The 16,159-nt window shown below is 37.6% G+C and overlaps 1 protein-coding gene across 1 annotated transcript in view; it reads left to right on the top strand.

Moving 5' to 3' along the window:
* Nucleotides 1-16,159, top strand: part of OVCH1 (ovochymase 1) — a 74,195-nt gene that overhangs the window by 56,454 nt on the left and 1,582 nt on the right. Inside the window, 4 exon segments of the mRNA XM_078074164.1 lie at nt 6,307-6,480; nt 8,723-8,990; nt 10,264-10,424; nt 15,509-15,607. Coding sequence (XP_077930290.1) covers nt 6,307-6,480; nt 8,723-8,990; nt 10,264-10,424; nt 15,509-15,607 — 702 coding nt within the window.

Below are 16,159 nucleotides of genomic sequence, written 5' to 3'. Positions count from 1 at the left end.
TGAACTGCATTTTTAGGTAACTTTTTGAAAATTCGTTTACTCAAATTTCATCTTCACCGTAAAAGTGACCCTTTTTAGACCCAGGGTAAATTTAAGAGGAGAAAAAAGCCAATTAGTTTGAATAATCTTTAGAGATTTATTGGCCACATGGTGTCTATCACACTTGACTGTCAGGCAATATCCTTTCTGAGACTGACTCATAGAAGAAAACTTTTCCAAAGATTTTTTAATCTAATACTGCATCACCTTCTTCAGTCTCCAACGAGTTCTGCTCCTCAGGACGCCGTTAAAATCCACCTATTCCAAAGAGCAAGAGGAGAGTTTTGATACTATCTTTTTCCAGGACCTTGACCTCTCCTGTAATATTATAAGATATATAACACCAATAAGCTCAGCAATTTGCTTTGAAATTCTAAGGGTACCTAACTTTTCCCCATCAGTGAATTTGGTTCCCGTCAAGGAATCTCAAGCAATTAGTGTTGGGTAGAGGGACAGATGGAACATTGCAAGCTATTAGTTCTCCTTAAGATTAATATGAGTATCAGACCCTGTAATCCTCTTGCCAGTGCCCTTCAGCCAAAGATGCCAGGATCACACCATGGGGTGTCTCAGTAAGAGGGGGTTGAACTATTATAGGATTTGGGCTTTGGTTAGGTAATTTTGGAGAGGATCTAAGGAAGTGGACTTGGCTCTAGATTGGTTGCTGTTAGGAAGTGGAGCAATTTTATGATTGGGATCTCAATCATAGGGAAGCCTGACTTGAATAAAGGTAAGACTGCATTTGGTAAAGAAGTGGCAAGCCCTTATTTTAAGAGAGGTCGAAGTTTGGTATTTTGGTGGTTGCACATGACCTTGTTTTGGTCTCACCTTATAGGTTCAAAGAGTCCTTTCTGATGTTGCTGTTCTGTGAGATTGTTTATGTCCAGTAGGAGAACAACATGGTCTAGCTGTGAATGCCAAACCTGTTTCTGAATATCAGGGGCTACTTTTCTCTTTCTTACTCTTTAGTATTCTTCCATCTAGCAACATTCAGAAGTGTCAAACGATTATAAATAAGACTAGTCATATTTTTATAATCAGCTTATATAAATCTCTATAAGAAGGAAGCTATCATTAGTTTGATAGTTTATACAATTTTATATATATAATTTCATTTCAGTGAAACATGCAATTTATATAAGCATTTTTAAACCATGGAACATGGATTCCCATTGCTAATCTCCCAGCTAGTGAATATGGAACCACATTAACCTTTCTTAATAAATTTTTTTATTCATGTAAGTGGAATTCATTAGTTTTTAAGTAGTTTTTAATTATTTGTGTATGTGTAAATGAAGTGGTCCCTAACACCCAAATAGTTTCCATTGCAACGCTTTTACAATATTTTAATGAAAATAAATTCATGGTCTTCTTTCATTTGCCCCGTGAATGTAAGACATCAGTAACCAGTAAACACTATATTAAATGTATAGTTTGAATTCATTCATTACCGAGCATGACCTAATGCGTTGGGCACACTGGAGACACAATGGTGAACAAGTCAGAAATGATCTCTGCCATCTTCTCTTGGAAAGACAGACAATAAATAAGAAAATGATAATATTATATAACGATAAATAATCAAATTATTCCTGCTTGTCAAAAGTAATCTGAAGGAGGTACGTTGCAGAGGAAGGGTACATTTCCTCAGTTCATTCAGCTGTCTGTTCAAATGTTGCATCTAAGGCCTGTATCACATGATGTAAGCAGGTCTCCACCGTCTTTTCTTCTCGGCATTTATCATGACCTGACAGAGTATGTATTTGTCTATAATCTGTCTCCCTCCACCGGAATGAAAATTTCCTGAGAGCAGGACTTGATCTTGTATTCGTTGCTGTATCTCCAGCACGTGGGTAGAGCACTTCCTAACACTTTGTTAATATTCGATGAAAAAATAGGTGAGAAAATGGCCTTGAATGTGGAAAAAGCTTGGTAAGTTGGAGTAGTGTCAGGGGTCAGAGTGATTGGAGACTGAGCAAGGACAGACTGGAGCGAGGTGAGACGGAGGCTTTGCCCCTGTGCAGCTCGGGCTGTGGTAATGAGTTTGAATTTTGTTCCAATCCACTGGGAGCCTGTAAAAGGTATTTGACAAGGGAGTAATTTGAAAGATGCTCTAGCTGCTGTGTCAGGAGTGAGTTTTTGGATGACAGGGTGAAGTCACAAGGCTCTTGTGTTATTCTAGACCTGCACTGTCCAGTCCAGGTTGTTATTTAAATTTAAATTAGTTAAAATGAAATAAAAGGTGGTATTGGCCATATTTAAGTGCTCAATTGCTGCATGTGGTAAGTGACTCCTGTAGTGGGCAGCCCTCATACAGAATGTTCCATCCTTGCAGAATGTTCTGTTAGTACTGTTTTCAACAATAGATATTAACTTATAAGAGGATGGCACCAATGGTGTGCAAGTGAAGTGGACAGATCTGGAGAGAGAACTAATAGAGTTTCCGGGAAGATTGCATATGGGATTAAATATGCAAATCAAGGATGACTGTGGTGTGAGAGGTTAGCATCTACAGAGATGGGGAATACCGGAGGGAGAGATAGATTTGTGGGGAGAGATCTGTTTGGGCCACTTTAAATTCTTAATGCTATGATACATCCAGGTTGAGTTGGCAGTAGGTAGCTACATGTTGAACTCTTGAGCTAGAGGAAAAGTTTGGGCTGGAGATAAAAATTTGAGGATTATCAGCTGCATCAGATTTCTTCTAGTTATCCTCTCTTGGACATCATCGAGATCCACTATCACTCTCATCAGTTTCAAACATGTTCTAGTCTTACCCATCATTTAAAACAAAATAGAACAAGAAATGTAGCGATTGCTCCATTTCTCTGCCTCCCTTTACAGCAAAATCTCTCACTTTCTTAGAAGCTGCTGGATTTAGAAAGTTTATGGGATTGAGGACTAGAAGGTCATGATGAGACCAAACAATTATAGTAGAGAAACACTAATGAGTTGGAGAGATAGGAGGTGGTGATTTAAAAAGCAGGATGTTTGCAATTGAAATTTCAGAGGTATCAAATGACACCATTTCAGAGCTCTGTTTGTAAAGAATTACAAGGAAAAGGAACCCGTTCCCTTGCATCAGATTTAGTGTTGGCACTTCGTGGGCATGCGCTAGCTCAGTCTCGCAGATCTTCAGTCACTGTCTAATCTGCTGGCTGTAGCTCCTGCCCTACTGGTTATTAAATACTAACCTTGGTAAAGCAACCCTTTTAAGGAACCCTGACGCAAACATAGAGCACAATGACCAGGATGCTGAAGGGCCTGGGCACTTGGAAGTGTTTACCTTGGAGAAGAGAAAAGACAGAAGGATCATAATTCTTCCTTTCAAATATTTATGGAATTCTCAGAGACTCTCAGGCCAAATATGAAATTTGTTCTGCCTAATAATATCTAATAGTTATTGAACATTTACCATTATTCAGGCACAGTCCTAAGAATGTATAACTCTCTTAATTTTCTTAACTATCCTGTAGAGGTAGGTTACATTTATCCTCATTTTACTTATTTTTTTAAATTTTCTTAAAAGAGTTTATTTATTTGACAGAGAGAACACAAACAGGGGGAGTGGCAGGCAGAGGAAGAGGGAGAGGCAGACTCTCCACTGAGCAGGGAGCCGGACGGACGCGGGGCTCCGTCCCAGGACCCTGGGATCATGACCTGAGCCGAAGGCAGATGCTTAACCGACTAAGCCACCCAGACGTCCCTCTCATTTTAAATATAAAGAAACCAAGTCACAAAAAGATTGAGCAACTTGTTCCCAGGGACATAACTAATAAGTAGAGAAAGTGGGCTTCAAACCCATGCACTCTGATTCAGACACTACACCAACCATGTGACAGTCGTTCCATTGATACTTTTTGATTCAACATGAAGAACAGTCTAGCAACTAGAACTGTTCAAAAAGAGAAAATGCTCATAAGTTCCATGTAATATCTTCAACATTATGTCCAGGGTTATTTTAGAACAAACTCAGTGTCAGATGAAAGATGGAACTAAATGATCTCTAAGATCCTATATTGGCACTATTCCCAGGCACCCATTTTAAACCTACACATTTTGTAAATGTGTTGTCTATATTTCTAAGTTCTAAATAGAAATACCGTATTTGACAGAACCAAGGATAAAACTATTTTCATACCATTAAGACCTTCCCTCCAGCTTAATATTGTATGATTATTTAATCAGCTGTGAAACTTCCTAGCCACTTAATTATCCACTTACATTTTATATCTGTTCACAGGATATCATAAGATACTTTATTAAGTGCTTCATTGCAATCATGATTCATTAAGTTTATCTCCTTCCCCCTAGCCACCACCTAATTAGCTCTTTCAACAAAAATTAATTAGGTTACTTGAATGTGACACGTTAAGGATCCCATGCTGGCTTCTTGTGACCATTGATTCTTTTTCCAAGTGTTCAAAAACTGTCCAGTAATTTGCCAAAGTTTCTTTTTTATTTAACACACACTTATAATAATTTACAAATACCAATTTATAAAATCCCATTTGAACATAATTTTTATCTCCATTATACAGATGAGAAAATTGAGGCAGAGAGTGAGACAGATTAAACGAATTGCCCAGGGCCACATAGTAAATTGCAGAGCTAGTGGAAACCTGCAGTTTGGCTATAGAACCTGATAGAATCTGTGCCTGTAAGCATGAAGCTATGCTCTTTCACTGACGTACAATCTTGGAAATCCTCTACTTTCTTTGTTTTCTCTGACTTCTACCCATCTTCCCTCACCCCCAAATCTTTTTAAAAAATTTTCTAAGCAGTAACCTATTCCCATTTACATTATTTTAAAACTTCTGGCATGTTTGTTGACTCTATCCAGAGTCCTTTTCCTTGACATGGTGCATCCCAGTTCCCCATCATATCCAGTTCACCAGACAGATTCTTCAAAGATAAGAAGGATGTAGAGGTTCACTCTTCCCCATTCCCTATCTTTCTGTGTCAGATTGTTGAGATAACATTATCTTTAAGACAAATCAATAATGTATCACTGTTTTGAGAGAACTGAAATTACAGCATGTACAGGTAAATTACAGCAGATATCCTATCACTGTCAGGACCACCTTTTTTTTTTTTTTAAGATTTTATTTATTTGACAGAGAGACAGCGAGAGCAGGAACACAAGCAGGGGGAGTGGGAGAGGGAGAAGCAGGCTCCCCGTGGAGCAGGGAGCCCGATGTGGGGCTTGATCCCAGGACCCTGGGATCATGACCTGAGCTGAAGGCAGATGCTTAACGACTGAGCCACCCAGGCGCCCTCAGGACCACCTTTGAACAACTTGTATTTCTGAATTAGGAAAGGATCGTCATTAGTCTGCATTTGGGCAGCCTGAGTGTCTTAGCCAGTTTGGGCCACTATAACAAAAATACTAGACACAGGCGGCTTAAACAGCAAGCATTTATTTCTCACGGTTCTGGAGGCTTGGAAGTCCAAGACTTGGTGTCTGGTAAGAGCTCACTTCTGATTCATAGTTGTCTTTTTTGCTCTGTCCTCACATGGCAAAAAAGGAGTGAGAGAGTTCTCTGGGTCTCCTTTATCAGGGCACTAGTTCTTGGGGCACCTGAGTGGCTCAGTTGCTGGGCGTCTGCCTTCAGCTCAGGTCATGATCCCAGGGTCCTGGGATCAAGTCCCGCATCAGGCTCCCTGCTTGGTGGGAAGTCTGCTTCTTTCTCTCCCTCTCCCTGCTGCTCCCCCTGCTTGTGCATGCTCTCTTTCTCTCTCTGTCAAATAAATAAATAAATAAATAAAATCTTAAAAAAAACAAAATAACTGAGGGCACTAGTTCCATTCATGAAGTCTCCACCCTTGTGACCATTTCCCAGAGGCCCCGCCTCCTAATACCATCACATTTGGGATTAGGATTTCAACCCATGAAATTGTGGGTGGGGTGGGGGTGGGGCACAAACATTCAGAACACTGTCCTATTACTTTTGTTTCTCTGCCCATTTGCCTTCACCAACAAGCCTCTTTTCTCATCCTTATGATCACAGATTGCCATAGAGTTGTATGTCATTTCATAGCAAATGCTAGCCCACTCTTTTCCCTCTAATCATTCAAAATCTGTACCCTTCCATGGTTGCAGTCAAATCATGGATGCCATTCCACAAATCTTGATTTTACATTATCGATAATCATTCCTTTGCTAATATTAACAGTTTGGAATTTAATGTCCCCTCCTAGCCCTCTTTTATCTATGTTACTGCACAGGAGAAATATTTTAATTACTATGTATACCTCACATTGCAGCTCATTTATGTGGTTCCAAGAAAGAATTTGTCTTGATATCCAGTGGTGCTTACCTGACCATGAATTTTAAGACTGATAAGTCTGTGGGAGAAAGAGGTTTTAAACTTATTTTGGAAGATATAGGTCAGAAGCATTCACAAAAAAGTAATATGGGAACCCAACTGCCTATCAATGGTAAGTATTTTAAAATATTTATTAAAGCAGATACCATACATGTCAAAGTAGAACCTGTGGAACACTGGTTTGAGAGTCCCTGGTAGTTACCCTGCTTTAATTCTCAAAACAGGATAACTTCATTTCAGACCATTCTTTAAGGCACAAGACCTTGGTAGGTTATTTTTTTTTATTTTTTTAAGATTTTATTTATTTGAGAGAGGAGCAAGAGAGAGCATGAGCTGGGGGGAGAGGCAGAGGGAGAGGGAGAAGCAGCCTCCCACTGAGCAGGGAGCCTGATGCAGGGCTCGATCCCAGGACTCTGAGATCATGACCTGAGCTGAAGGAAGATGCTTAACTGACTGAGCCACCCAGGCACCCCATCTTGGTAGTTTAGATGGACCATTTGAGGTAATAGTTAATCAGGGTGTATGCATGTGGTTGTGTGTGTGTGTGTGTGTGTGTGTTATTTTACTTAAGAAATAATGATAAACATAAAAGGCAGCTGCTATTTAAAAAAAAAATCTAGTGGGGACATTGAGGCTGAAACAAAGGTAGAGTTCAGTGTGTTTCCATGTCTCGGTTACCATCTCTCTTTTATTAAATAACAACTCCCAAATCCCCAAAAAGACACTCCCCCCAAAAAAGAATATTTTAGCTGAATGCATACTAATGACTCTGCATAAAATAGAAACACATGTTATGACTTTTCTGTTTATCGAATCTACTTTAAGCCAGAACTTCATTGGTTGTGTTTAAGAGTAAAAAAACAAATAAATCTGTTATTAGGAGATTCTCTTGATTGGAGTGTAATTCTAGGAAGAATTCTAATAACATCCAATACAAAGTTCTTTTTGATGTCACTTTGTCTTTTGTAAGATGGGGGAATGAATGAGTTCTAGAAGAGTCCTTGATTTGAGCCATAGACTAATGAAACACATCATCATATAGGTGTGATTTTTTTTTTTAATTGGGTAAGGAGTGCTCAACTACTGACCCTTCTTCTGTCTCCATTGTTCTTCTTTTAAAAAAGATATATTTATTTATTTTTTAGAGCGCATGAGCAGGGGTAGGGACAGAGGGAGAGAGAGAATCCTCAAGCGGACTCCTGCTGAGCATGGAGCCTGTTACAAGGCTCGATCCCAGGACCCTGAGATCATGACCTGAGGTGAAATCAAAAGTCAGATGCTTAACTGACTGCGCCACCCAGGCACCCCGTCTCCATTGCTTTTATCTTTCCATCTCTGCATCTCTAAACTGACCCTTCATTTGCATGGTAAAAATATTTAGGCTGCTTCATTTCCTCTTTTAAGCATTTGTTGTTGTTTTTTTTTTTTTAGAAGTAAGTTGAAAAAACAATTGAATACTAATAAAATATTGCTGTTATGCATGTGTACGAACAGCCCACAGGTCTAAGAGTTACCACATACACAGATTAAAATGCAGTAAAAACATGCAGTAAGGCAGTAAACCTTAAAGTATAAAACATGTTGAATAGATAACTTTGTGGGGTTTTTTATTTCTATGATCTAGGATAGTCTTAATTTTGAAGAGTTCGCATATTTTTTTGACATATATATCCAAAAGGAGGAGGGAATCCATGTTTTATACATATCTGAAGAGAAAGTAGAAATGAATTTTGATACAAGTATTGAATAAACAAATCCACCCTGCTAGAAACTTTGTTTTAAATAGATTTCTGGTGTAAAAAATCTCAAGCAAAACATTTAAAAAATGAGCATATCTTATAATTCCCAAATTATAAGCTATGAGGAAGCTTATTTAATTTTCTTCATATTTCAGGATATACTTGAATAAGTCTCTTGTTTTTAATTCCCTGGTGCAGTTCTTTCTAAATCTGAGAATGAAGTAAATACATTACTAGAAATTTTCCTTATGTTTTTCCTTTCGATATAAATTGTACTTGGAATACATGTAGTATGAAGTCTTTTGATATGTCTAGATGTGTTATACTGGGATCACACAAATAATGCCAAAGAAAGAACAATGTCCAGTAATTTCATGATTAAGTGCAATATTTTAAAAATCAGTTTCTGTTCTGATTTGTCTAAAGAGGTATGTATTAATGCTTCAGGTAACTTTATTGATTTTTGTTCATTTTAAAAGCAATGGAAGAAAAGAGAAATCTCCTCTGTGGCTAAGAATCCTAGTTTTGAAACTACAAAAGAAATAAATCCCTCCATTCTGAGATTTTAATAGACTTTGATAAGTATTTCTAATGTTTTGTTGTTACTTTTCTCAGAGATAACCGTAGAAAGCAATACTGGAAAACAGCCAACCCAAGACACATGTGGAATTCCAGTTGTTGACCCATTTCTAATGCAAGGGTCTGAGAGAAACACACAGGTGTTGCCCGCTGAGCGTGGGGAGCCCCGGATGGTGGGTGGCCATGCGGCACCTGCCAAGTCATGGCCCTGGCTCGTCAGCCTACAGCACCAAGGCCAACATTTCTGTGGAGGTGCTCTGATCGCAAAGCAGTGGGTCCTGACAGCGGCGCACTGTAACTTTAGGTGTGTGCCCGTGCGGGGCGGCGGGGGGGTGCCCGAGCTGGGTGTACTCCTGCTCTCCCCACAGCACAGGAAACATTAAGCTCCCACCCATACAGTCCCTACCTCGCAAATGAATGGATGTGCTCAGACCACGACACGTCGTGCTTCTCTAACACATTTACTACTGATAACTTTTAATTTTAAAAGGTGTTAAAGTTAACTTCTCAGTGTAATTTACTTAATATAAGTAACAATAGTCCCCTCTTTCCTTATCTATAAAATGGAGGTAATATCTTAACATGTTTGCAATCAGTGTCTTAACCCCTTACCTAGAGCACAGGAGTTGCTCAAATGTGAATTCCTGTCCTTCTTGCTCTACTCTACTGACTACTGATCATCCTACCCACTCTCAAAATAAGTATCCACTTTCAAAGAATTTTAAAGAATGTCCTTTAAAAGAAACACTTAAACAAATTGTATCTGAATCTTGGTCTCAATGTGATACGGAGATATCTGAAAACTCCTTCCTCAGAGAAGTTTTAGGCTGGTGTTTTTAATACCGGCCTCCCAAAAGTAGCGATGGCCCATAGTTAAATGAGTAGATAGAGTGTTTTGGGGCTGCTAAAGTAGGCTTTCTAATAAAAGTACCTGCTCCAATAACTTGGTGGACAGGAACCTTCAAGGAATCAAAAACTCCTTTTCTCTACCATTCCCCAACTCCTTTGATATAGAGAAATCACAAGAAGTTCTCCTTGTTAAGGCAGTTTTCAGACTTGCATGTTCTCAAAATTACCTGGAGAGTTTGCTATGAAATCTTAGAATCTTAATTCTGAATTTTGACTTAATGAGTTATGTCTGGGATTCTGCATTTTTAATGCACTGCCAGATTTAATGCATGTAGTTCCTGGACATTTTTTTGAGAAACACTGTATTAGGGAATAGAGTAACTATAACTTTCAGAATAGGTTTCAGTGACTATTATATAAGTATGTCATATAATGTGTAATATTATGATTGTAATAATACATAGAATCATTACCCTGAGGCATCATGAATCTTGTTAAGAAACACTAAATCATTTTTTTTTTTTGATGTTATGAAGGCAAGAAAGTAGATACCTTAATTTTTCTCAAGGATCAAATTAATAAGAAACCTCCATTTTCTAGAAATTCAAGATAATACAGATTTTAATGTAGATGGGAGATGTTAGAGAATGTACTTTTAGTAATTTTGAAAAAGTATGACCTCATTAAAAGTGGTATCTATCTCCCCCATTCCTTTTTCCTATGACAAGTACTATCACAGATGGCCTGGTAATAGGAAGAAGTTCCCTCTCAAACACGGGAAATAGTGATTTGATACCCGTGAAAGCTGTATACACTCACCCTGGCTTCGCACAGTTCCCTCCTACTGATGATCTATCCTTGCTGCAGCTGGAGAAACCTGTCCAACTAGGTCAGTGTGGATAACTCTGCTCCATATTTGCAAGCTTTGCCATGTGGTTTTTATCTTCCATCTTGCTTAGAAGTGCTGTATGTACTTTTGAAAGTCGCGATTTCAAAACTTTCTGATATTCTAAGCTACCTTCCCTCAAAACTGAAGCACCTGCCCAAACATTTTACTTTTATATGTCTTTAATTGGTGCGGTCTAGAGAAGATTTCAAAGAAATATGTTTTTAACCTTGTCCTATTTATTCCTGAGACTCACTGTTAGGTGAGGTTTACCCAAATACTTAAAATAGCAGTTTGACCCATCAGATGTTCAATTGTCTGTACCTTTATTGCTTAGTAAAATCTTGTTCTTTTTTAATGTTTATTTAAACCACAGCTGATGTGAACACATAGTGAGGAATTGTAGCCATGTGATCTTGAGTGGGTTATGTAACTTCTCTGAGCCTCAGCTTGATCATTTGTAGAAAGGGAAAAACAGTAACCCTCCTAGCTACTTAGCAGGGGTGCACTTTCAATGAGAAAGTAAATGGGGGGGGGGAGAGTGGAACTAAGATCTGTGGACAGTGCCCACTTTCACACTTGCACCTTTCCATGGATTCCTAGGGCTCTGGGACAGTGTCCCTGCTTTCTTCCAACTCTCTCCTGTGTTTCTGCCTTCTTCAGCTGTGCTCCCGCCAATAGCCTCACTTCCCTTTTTAATGTCTTTTCAGTGGATCCATCCTGCAAACTCCAGTCCTGGTTCAGCCCACAATTTGCTTTCTGGGCTTTTGTAAGTGAGTCAGTGAGAGCATCTAGAACAGGGCTGCTTTACCTTGGCTATGTATTATAATCCCCTGGGTTGCTTAAAACAAAACTGTAGACCAGGATGCAATTTGGACCAATTAATCACAGTCTCAGAAGTGGATACGTGGCATCAGTATGTTTTCCCTTTATTTTTCTTATTAAATTATTTTAGTTAAACTTTTTTATGTTGAGATAATCATAGATATCCAAGCAGTTGTAGGAAATACAGATATACCGATATACCTTCTCCCCTTTTTTCACCAATGGAAACATCTTGCAGGGTATTGACACTGATACAGTGGAGATGCAGGACGCTTCTATCACCACAAGTGATACTCTTGCCCTTTTCTAGCAATACTCCCTTCCTCCTCCGCCACCAGACCTCTGGCAACCAGGAATCTGTTCTCTGTTTCTATAATTTTGTCATTTCAAGAATGTTATATAAATGGAATTACAGTCTTGTAGACATTGGGGATTAACTTTTTTCACTCAGCGTAATGCCCTGGAGATTTATTCATATTGTTCCATGTATCAATAGTTCATTCCTTTTCACTGCTGAGTAGAGTTCCATGATATGGATGTTTAACCATTCATAAATGAAGAACATCTGGGTTGTTTCCAGCTTTTGGATATTCCAGATAAAGCTCCCCTTAGCATTTATGTATACGTTTTTTTTTTTTTTTAATTTTATTTATTCATGAGAGACAGAGAGAGGCAGAGGGAGAAGCAGGCTCCTCAATCCCAGGACTCTGCGATCATGATCTGAGCCGAAGGCAGACGCTTAACCGACTGAGCCACTCAGGTGCCCTGTGTATAGGTTTTGTGTAAATAAAATTGAACAGGAGTTTTCATTTCTGTGGGATAAATGCCCGAGAGTGTGAGTGCCAGGTCATAGAGTAGGTGCGTTTCAGTTTTACACGAAATTCCCAAACTGTTTTTCTGGAGTCATAGTACCATTGTATATTCCACCAGAGTTGTAGGAGTGATCTGGTTTCTCTGCATCTTCATGAGCACTTGCTCTTGTCACTATTTTTTTTTAAGGCATTCTGATAGGTATATAGTGATACCCTATTGCAATTTTAATTTGTATTTCCTTAATGGCTAATAATATTGAATATATATTAATGTGCCTATTTGCCATTTTTAAAAAACCCTTTAGTGAAATGTCTCTTCATAGATTTGTCAATTTTCTAATTGGATGGTTTTTCATATTGTGGAGCTGAAGAATTCTTTATATATTCTAGATACTACTGCTTTGTCAGATACATGGTTAGCAAACATTTTCTTCCAGTCTTTAGATCGTCTCCCAGTCTGTAGACCCTTCTACAGGGTCTTCCACAAAGCAAAGATTTTAATTTTGATGAAGCCCAGTTTCTCCATTTTCCTTTTTATGGATTTTGCTTCAGGTGTCAAGTCTAAGAACTCTTTGCCTAGCCTTAGATGCTGAAATTTTTTTCCTATTTCTCTAAAAGTTTTCTATTTTATATTTAACTTCATAATCCATTTTTAGTTAATTTTTGTATAAGGTTTAAGGTTTTGGTCAAGGTTCTTTTTCCTCCCCCAGGATGTCCAGTTGTGCGAGCAACATCTGTTGAAAAGGCTGTCTTTCCTCCATTGAGTTGCTTTTGTGCCTTTGTGAAAAATCAGCTGCGCATATTTGTATGGGTCTATTTCTGGGATCTCTATTCTATCAATCTATGCCTTTTCCCATTCTCCAGTACCACACTGTCTTGATTACTGTAGCTATATAATAGGGTTTATATTAAAAAGTGATTCCTCTCAACGTATTCTTTTTCAAGATTGCTTTAGCAGTTCTAAGCCCTGTACCTTTTCATGTAAATGTTAAAATAATGTGTCTACAACACTTCCTGTGATTTTAATAGGAATTACATTAAGCCTATAGATCACTTGAGGGAGAACTGACATCTTTACTATGTTGAATCTTTCAAATCACGAACACAATATATTTCTCTACTTATTTAGGTCTTGTTTGATTCCTTTCGCCAGAATATTGCCATTTTTAGTGCACAGATCCTGTATATGTTTTGCTAAGTATATACATATCTAAGCATTGCATTTTCTTCACAGTGATTATAAATAGTGTTGTTTTTAATTTTAAATTCTACATGAAATGTGATTGATATCTGTATATTGATCTTGTATCCTGGATTTTGCTGAATCTAGACCAGTATTTTATAAACTACCCCTGGAAATTTCAATGTGCAGCCAAAACTGAGAACCACTGTTCTAGAAAAAGACCACTGGTGAGGTTTGGGTGCCCTTAAAAACTTACGGTTTTCAGTTTCAGTACCATTCTGCAATCCTTGTGTGCATGTTTCTTCTTTCCAGTAGCCACAATAGTCATTACAAACATTCCCTTTTTTCAGCCCTTCTGAATTTACCCTTTATCCTGCCCCCCCCCTTTTTTTTTTCTGGTCTCCAAGGATCTTGCTTTCCACTCAGCACCACCTGATGTCAACACCAACATGAACCTTTCTGTTCCTCTTTCCCTAAATACGGAGTTAGCTTACCTAATCTGTACCCATTCATTTCTATTCAGTGGTCAGAGTGAGAAGTATCCTTTTTCCCATTAGAAACAATACAATTTCTACCTATGATTTTCATCCTCACCACCTCACCATGGCCATCATGTGAACATTTGGCCTATTTTTTTTCCTGTCTTTTTATACTACTCTATGTGTACTTAAATAATTGTAATATACCTATTATGAATTTTATCCTGATTTTTTCACTTATCAGCATTGCTTCATATTATTAAAATTTCCTTTAAAATGTAATTGTAATGGCTACATAGTAGCCTTTCCACAATTCTTATAAATAGGTTGTTTCTTTCTTTTTTTTTTTAATTTAAATAATGCTGGATTAACTATCCTTATGCATATGTTTTTCCAGGTCTAAGATTGCCTTAAAATAAATTTCCCAGAAGTAGAATTGTTAGGTTTAGGGCATAACTATTTTCAAGATTCCTGACAGACATCTAGATTATAAACACAGCTGGGAAGAGTGCAAGTCGATACATCCTTTTTTTTTTTTTTTTTGTCCAAAATGAGGCAATTTGGCAATATCTGTTAATTTTTTTGCCTCCTGCTCCAGCAATCCTATTTTCTACAAATACGAGCACTAATGCATGGATTGATGGTCTAGGATGCTTGATGCAGCTCTTAAGGGGAAACAAAATTAAATAGTCTAAATGTTTGCCAGGGGGATTTAACAAATTGTAGTACATTCATTATCTAAATACTGTGTGCTATTAAAAAAATGATCCGGGAGGTCTATATGCAAGGATAGAAATGATATGACCATAATCTAGTAAATGAAAAAAAAAAAAAACCAGAATAAGAAAAACGGCTGATTAAAAAAAAAAAAATGTTGGTAGAGGGAAAATATTTTAGCTCAAGGAAATTTGGCAGGAAATGATATGATATAGCAACGATTATCTGTGAAGGTAGCATAACAAGATTTGGAATCAGTTGGAATGTGTGTAGAGAGGAGAGTAGGAAAATAACAAAAAGTTACAGAGCTTTATGTGATTTTATTAAGAGACAGCAGTAAAAAAATAAAGAACAAATCATTGAAATAAATGGTCTAGGACAGCAGATATGTTGAAACATGTTAAGTGCGTAAAAGTCTGGATAAAACTGAAGTCAAACAGCATGGGAAAGCAAACACAGGAGCACTGCATTCAGAGTGTGTGTGTGTGTAGTGTATATACAGAGACATACACATAAACCCACAATATTTATATATATACAAATTTTGGTGGTACGAAAAATGTGAATGTTTATAGATCAATGTATTTTATAATATACCTGCAAAGAAACAATTAGATATAAAAACACGAGCTGTAAAAAAACTTTAAAGTTTACATTGCTACAAATGTGGTTTTCTCCATTCCTCATGTAACACGGTTGAAGAGAAAAGATTATTATATTCTTCTGCACTGTCGTCTCAGATTCAACAAGGTGATGTCCTAAATTAGGCATATGGACAGCAAGGCAGATGCATTTTAAAAATGGTTAGTGGATGAGAAACCATCTCTATGCAGGGCATGTGCTTGTATTGTCCTAGGAAGAAATGGTAATACCTGGAACGAAGTGGTTACCTGTGAACTGAGATGATCCTTTCTGAGTAATTAATAGGTGGTACCTTCTGTATTAAACTACCAGGTTAAAACGGGTACTATCATGTCAAAATAGTTATTTTTAGAGCCATCGTGGAAGAGAAGCAATATAGATAATATCAATCCTATGGACTAAATGGTATTTGTCTTTTTCTCATTCTAGGGGAGTTTGTATCTGTAATCTGTTTGCCAGGGAAAGATGATAAAATAAACTTATTTTCCAAATGTCTGACTGCTGGATGGGGAATAACTGAACCACATCGTGAGTACATTCACTGCCTCTTCTAAGATTAGAATCCAAACAAATACTTGTCAAGTCTGAGTATACTCTTTGCTCATTTTCAGTTTTTCTGTGTCTTTAATAGGAATGATAGTAGAAAAAGTCTTTTTCATAATGGATCTAAAGGTGACTACTTGGGTTTTAGGACATCATATTCAATAATACTAGTTCACTGATACGAGTTCATGGATACTTGTAAAAACTTGTGTTGGAGAATATCTAGTGGTTTTTTTGCCTAATAAATATTTGTATGTAATTTTTACCTAATAAATATTTATATGTAATCACTCCCCAGTTGCACTGTGAACACACACACACTTGCTTTCACAACAGTATAGGTGCCGCTACAGTGAAAATCTCTTCTTAAGGTTATGAGCCTATTTCCAAAGATGTGAGGCATTTTTCTGAAATGAAAGGCTGGTATAAATGGTAAAGTTTATCTGAAAGTAGTCTACATAGAGGTCAAACCCGTGACTCTGGTCTCATTTCCACCATATTCTACAACTGAGTTAACAAGTTGCAAATATCCAATAA

This window comes from Halichoerus grypus, chromosome 6, assembly GCF_964656455.1.
Source record: "Halichoerus grypus chromosome 6, mHalGry1.hap1.1, whole genome shotgun sequence".
In the NCBI taxonomy this organism is placed as follows: Eukaryota; Metazoa; Chordata; class Mammalia; order Carnivora; family Phocidae; genus Halichoerus; species Halichoerus grypus.
Note: the sequence above shows the minus strand (reverse complement) of the source record. Positions and strands in the feature narration are given on the sequence as shown.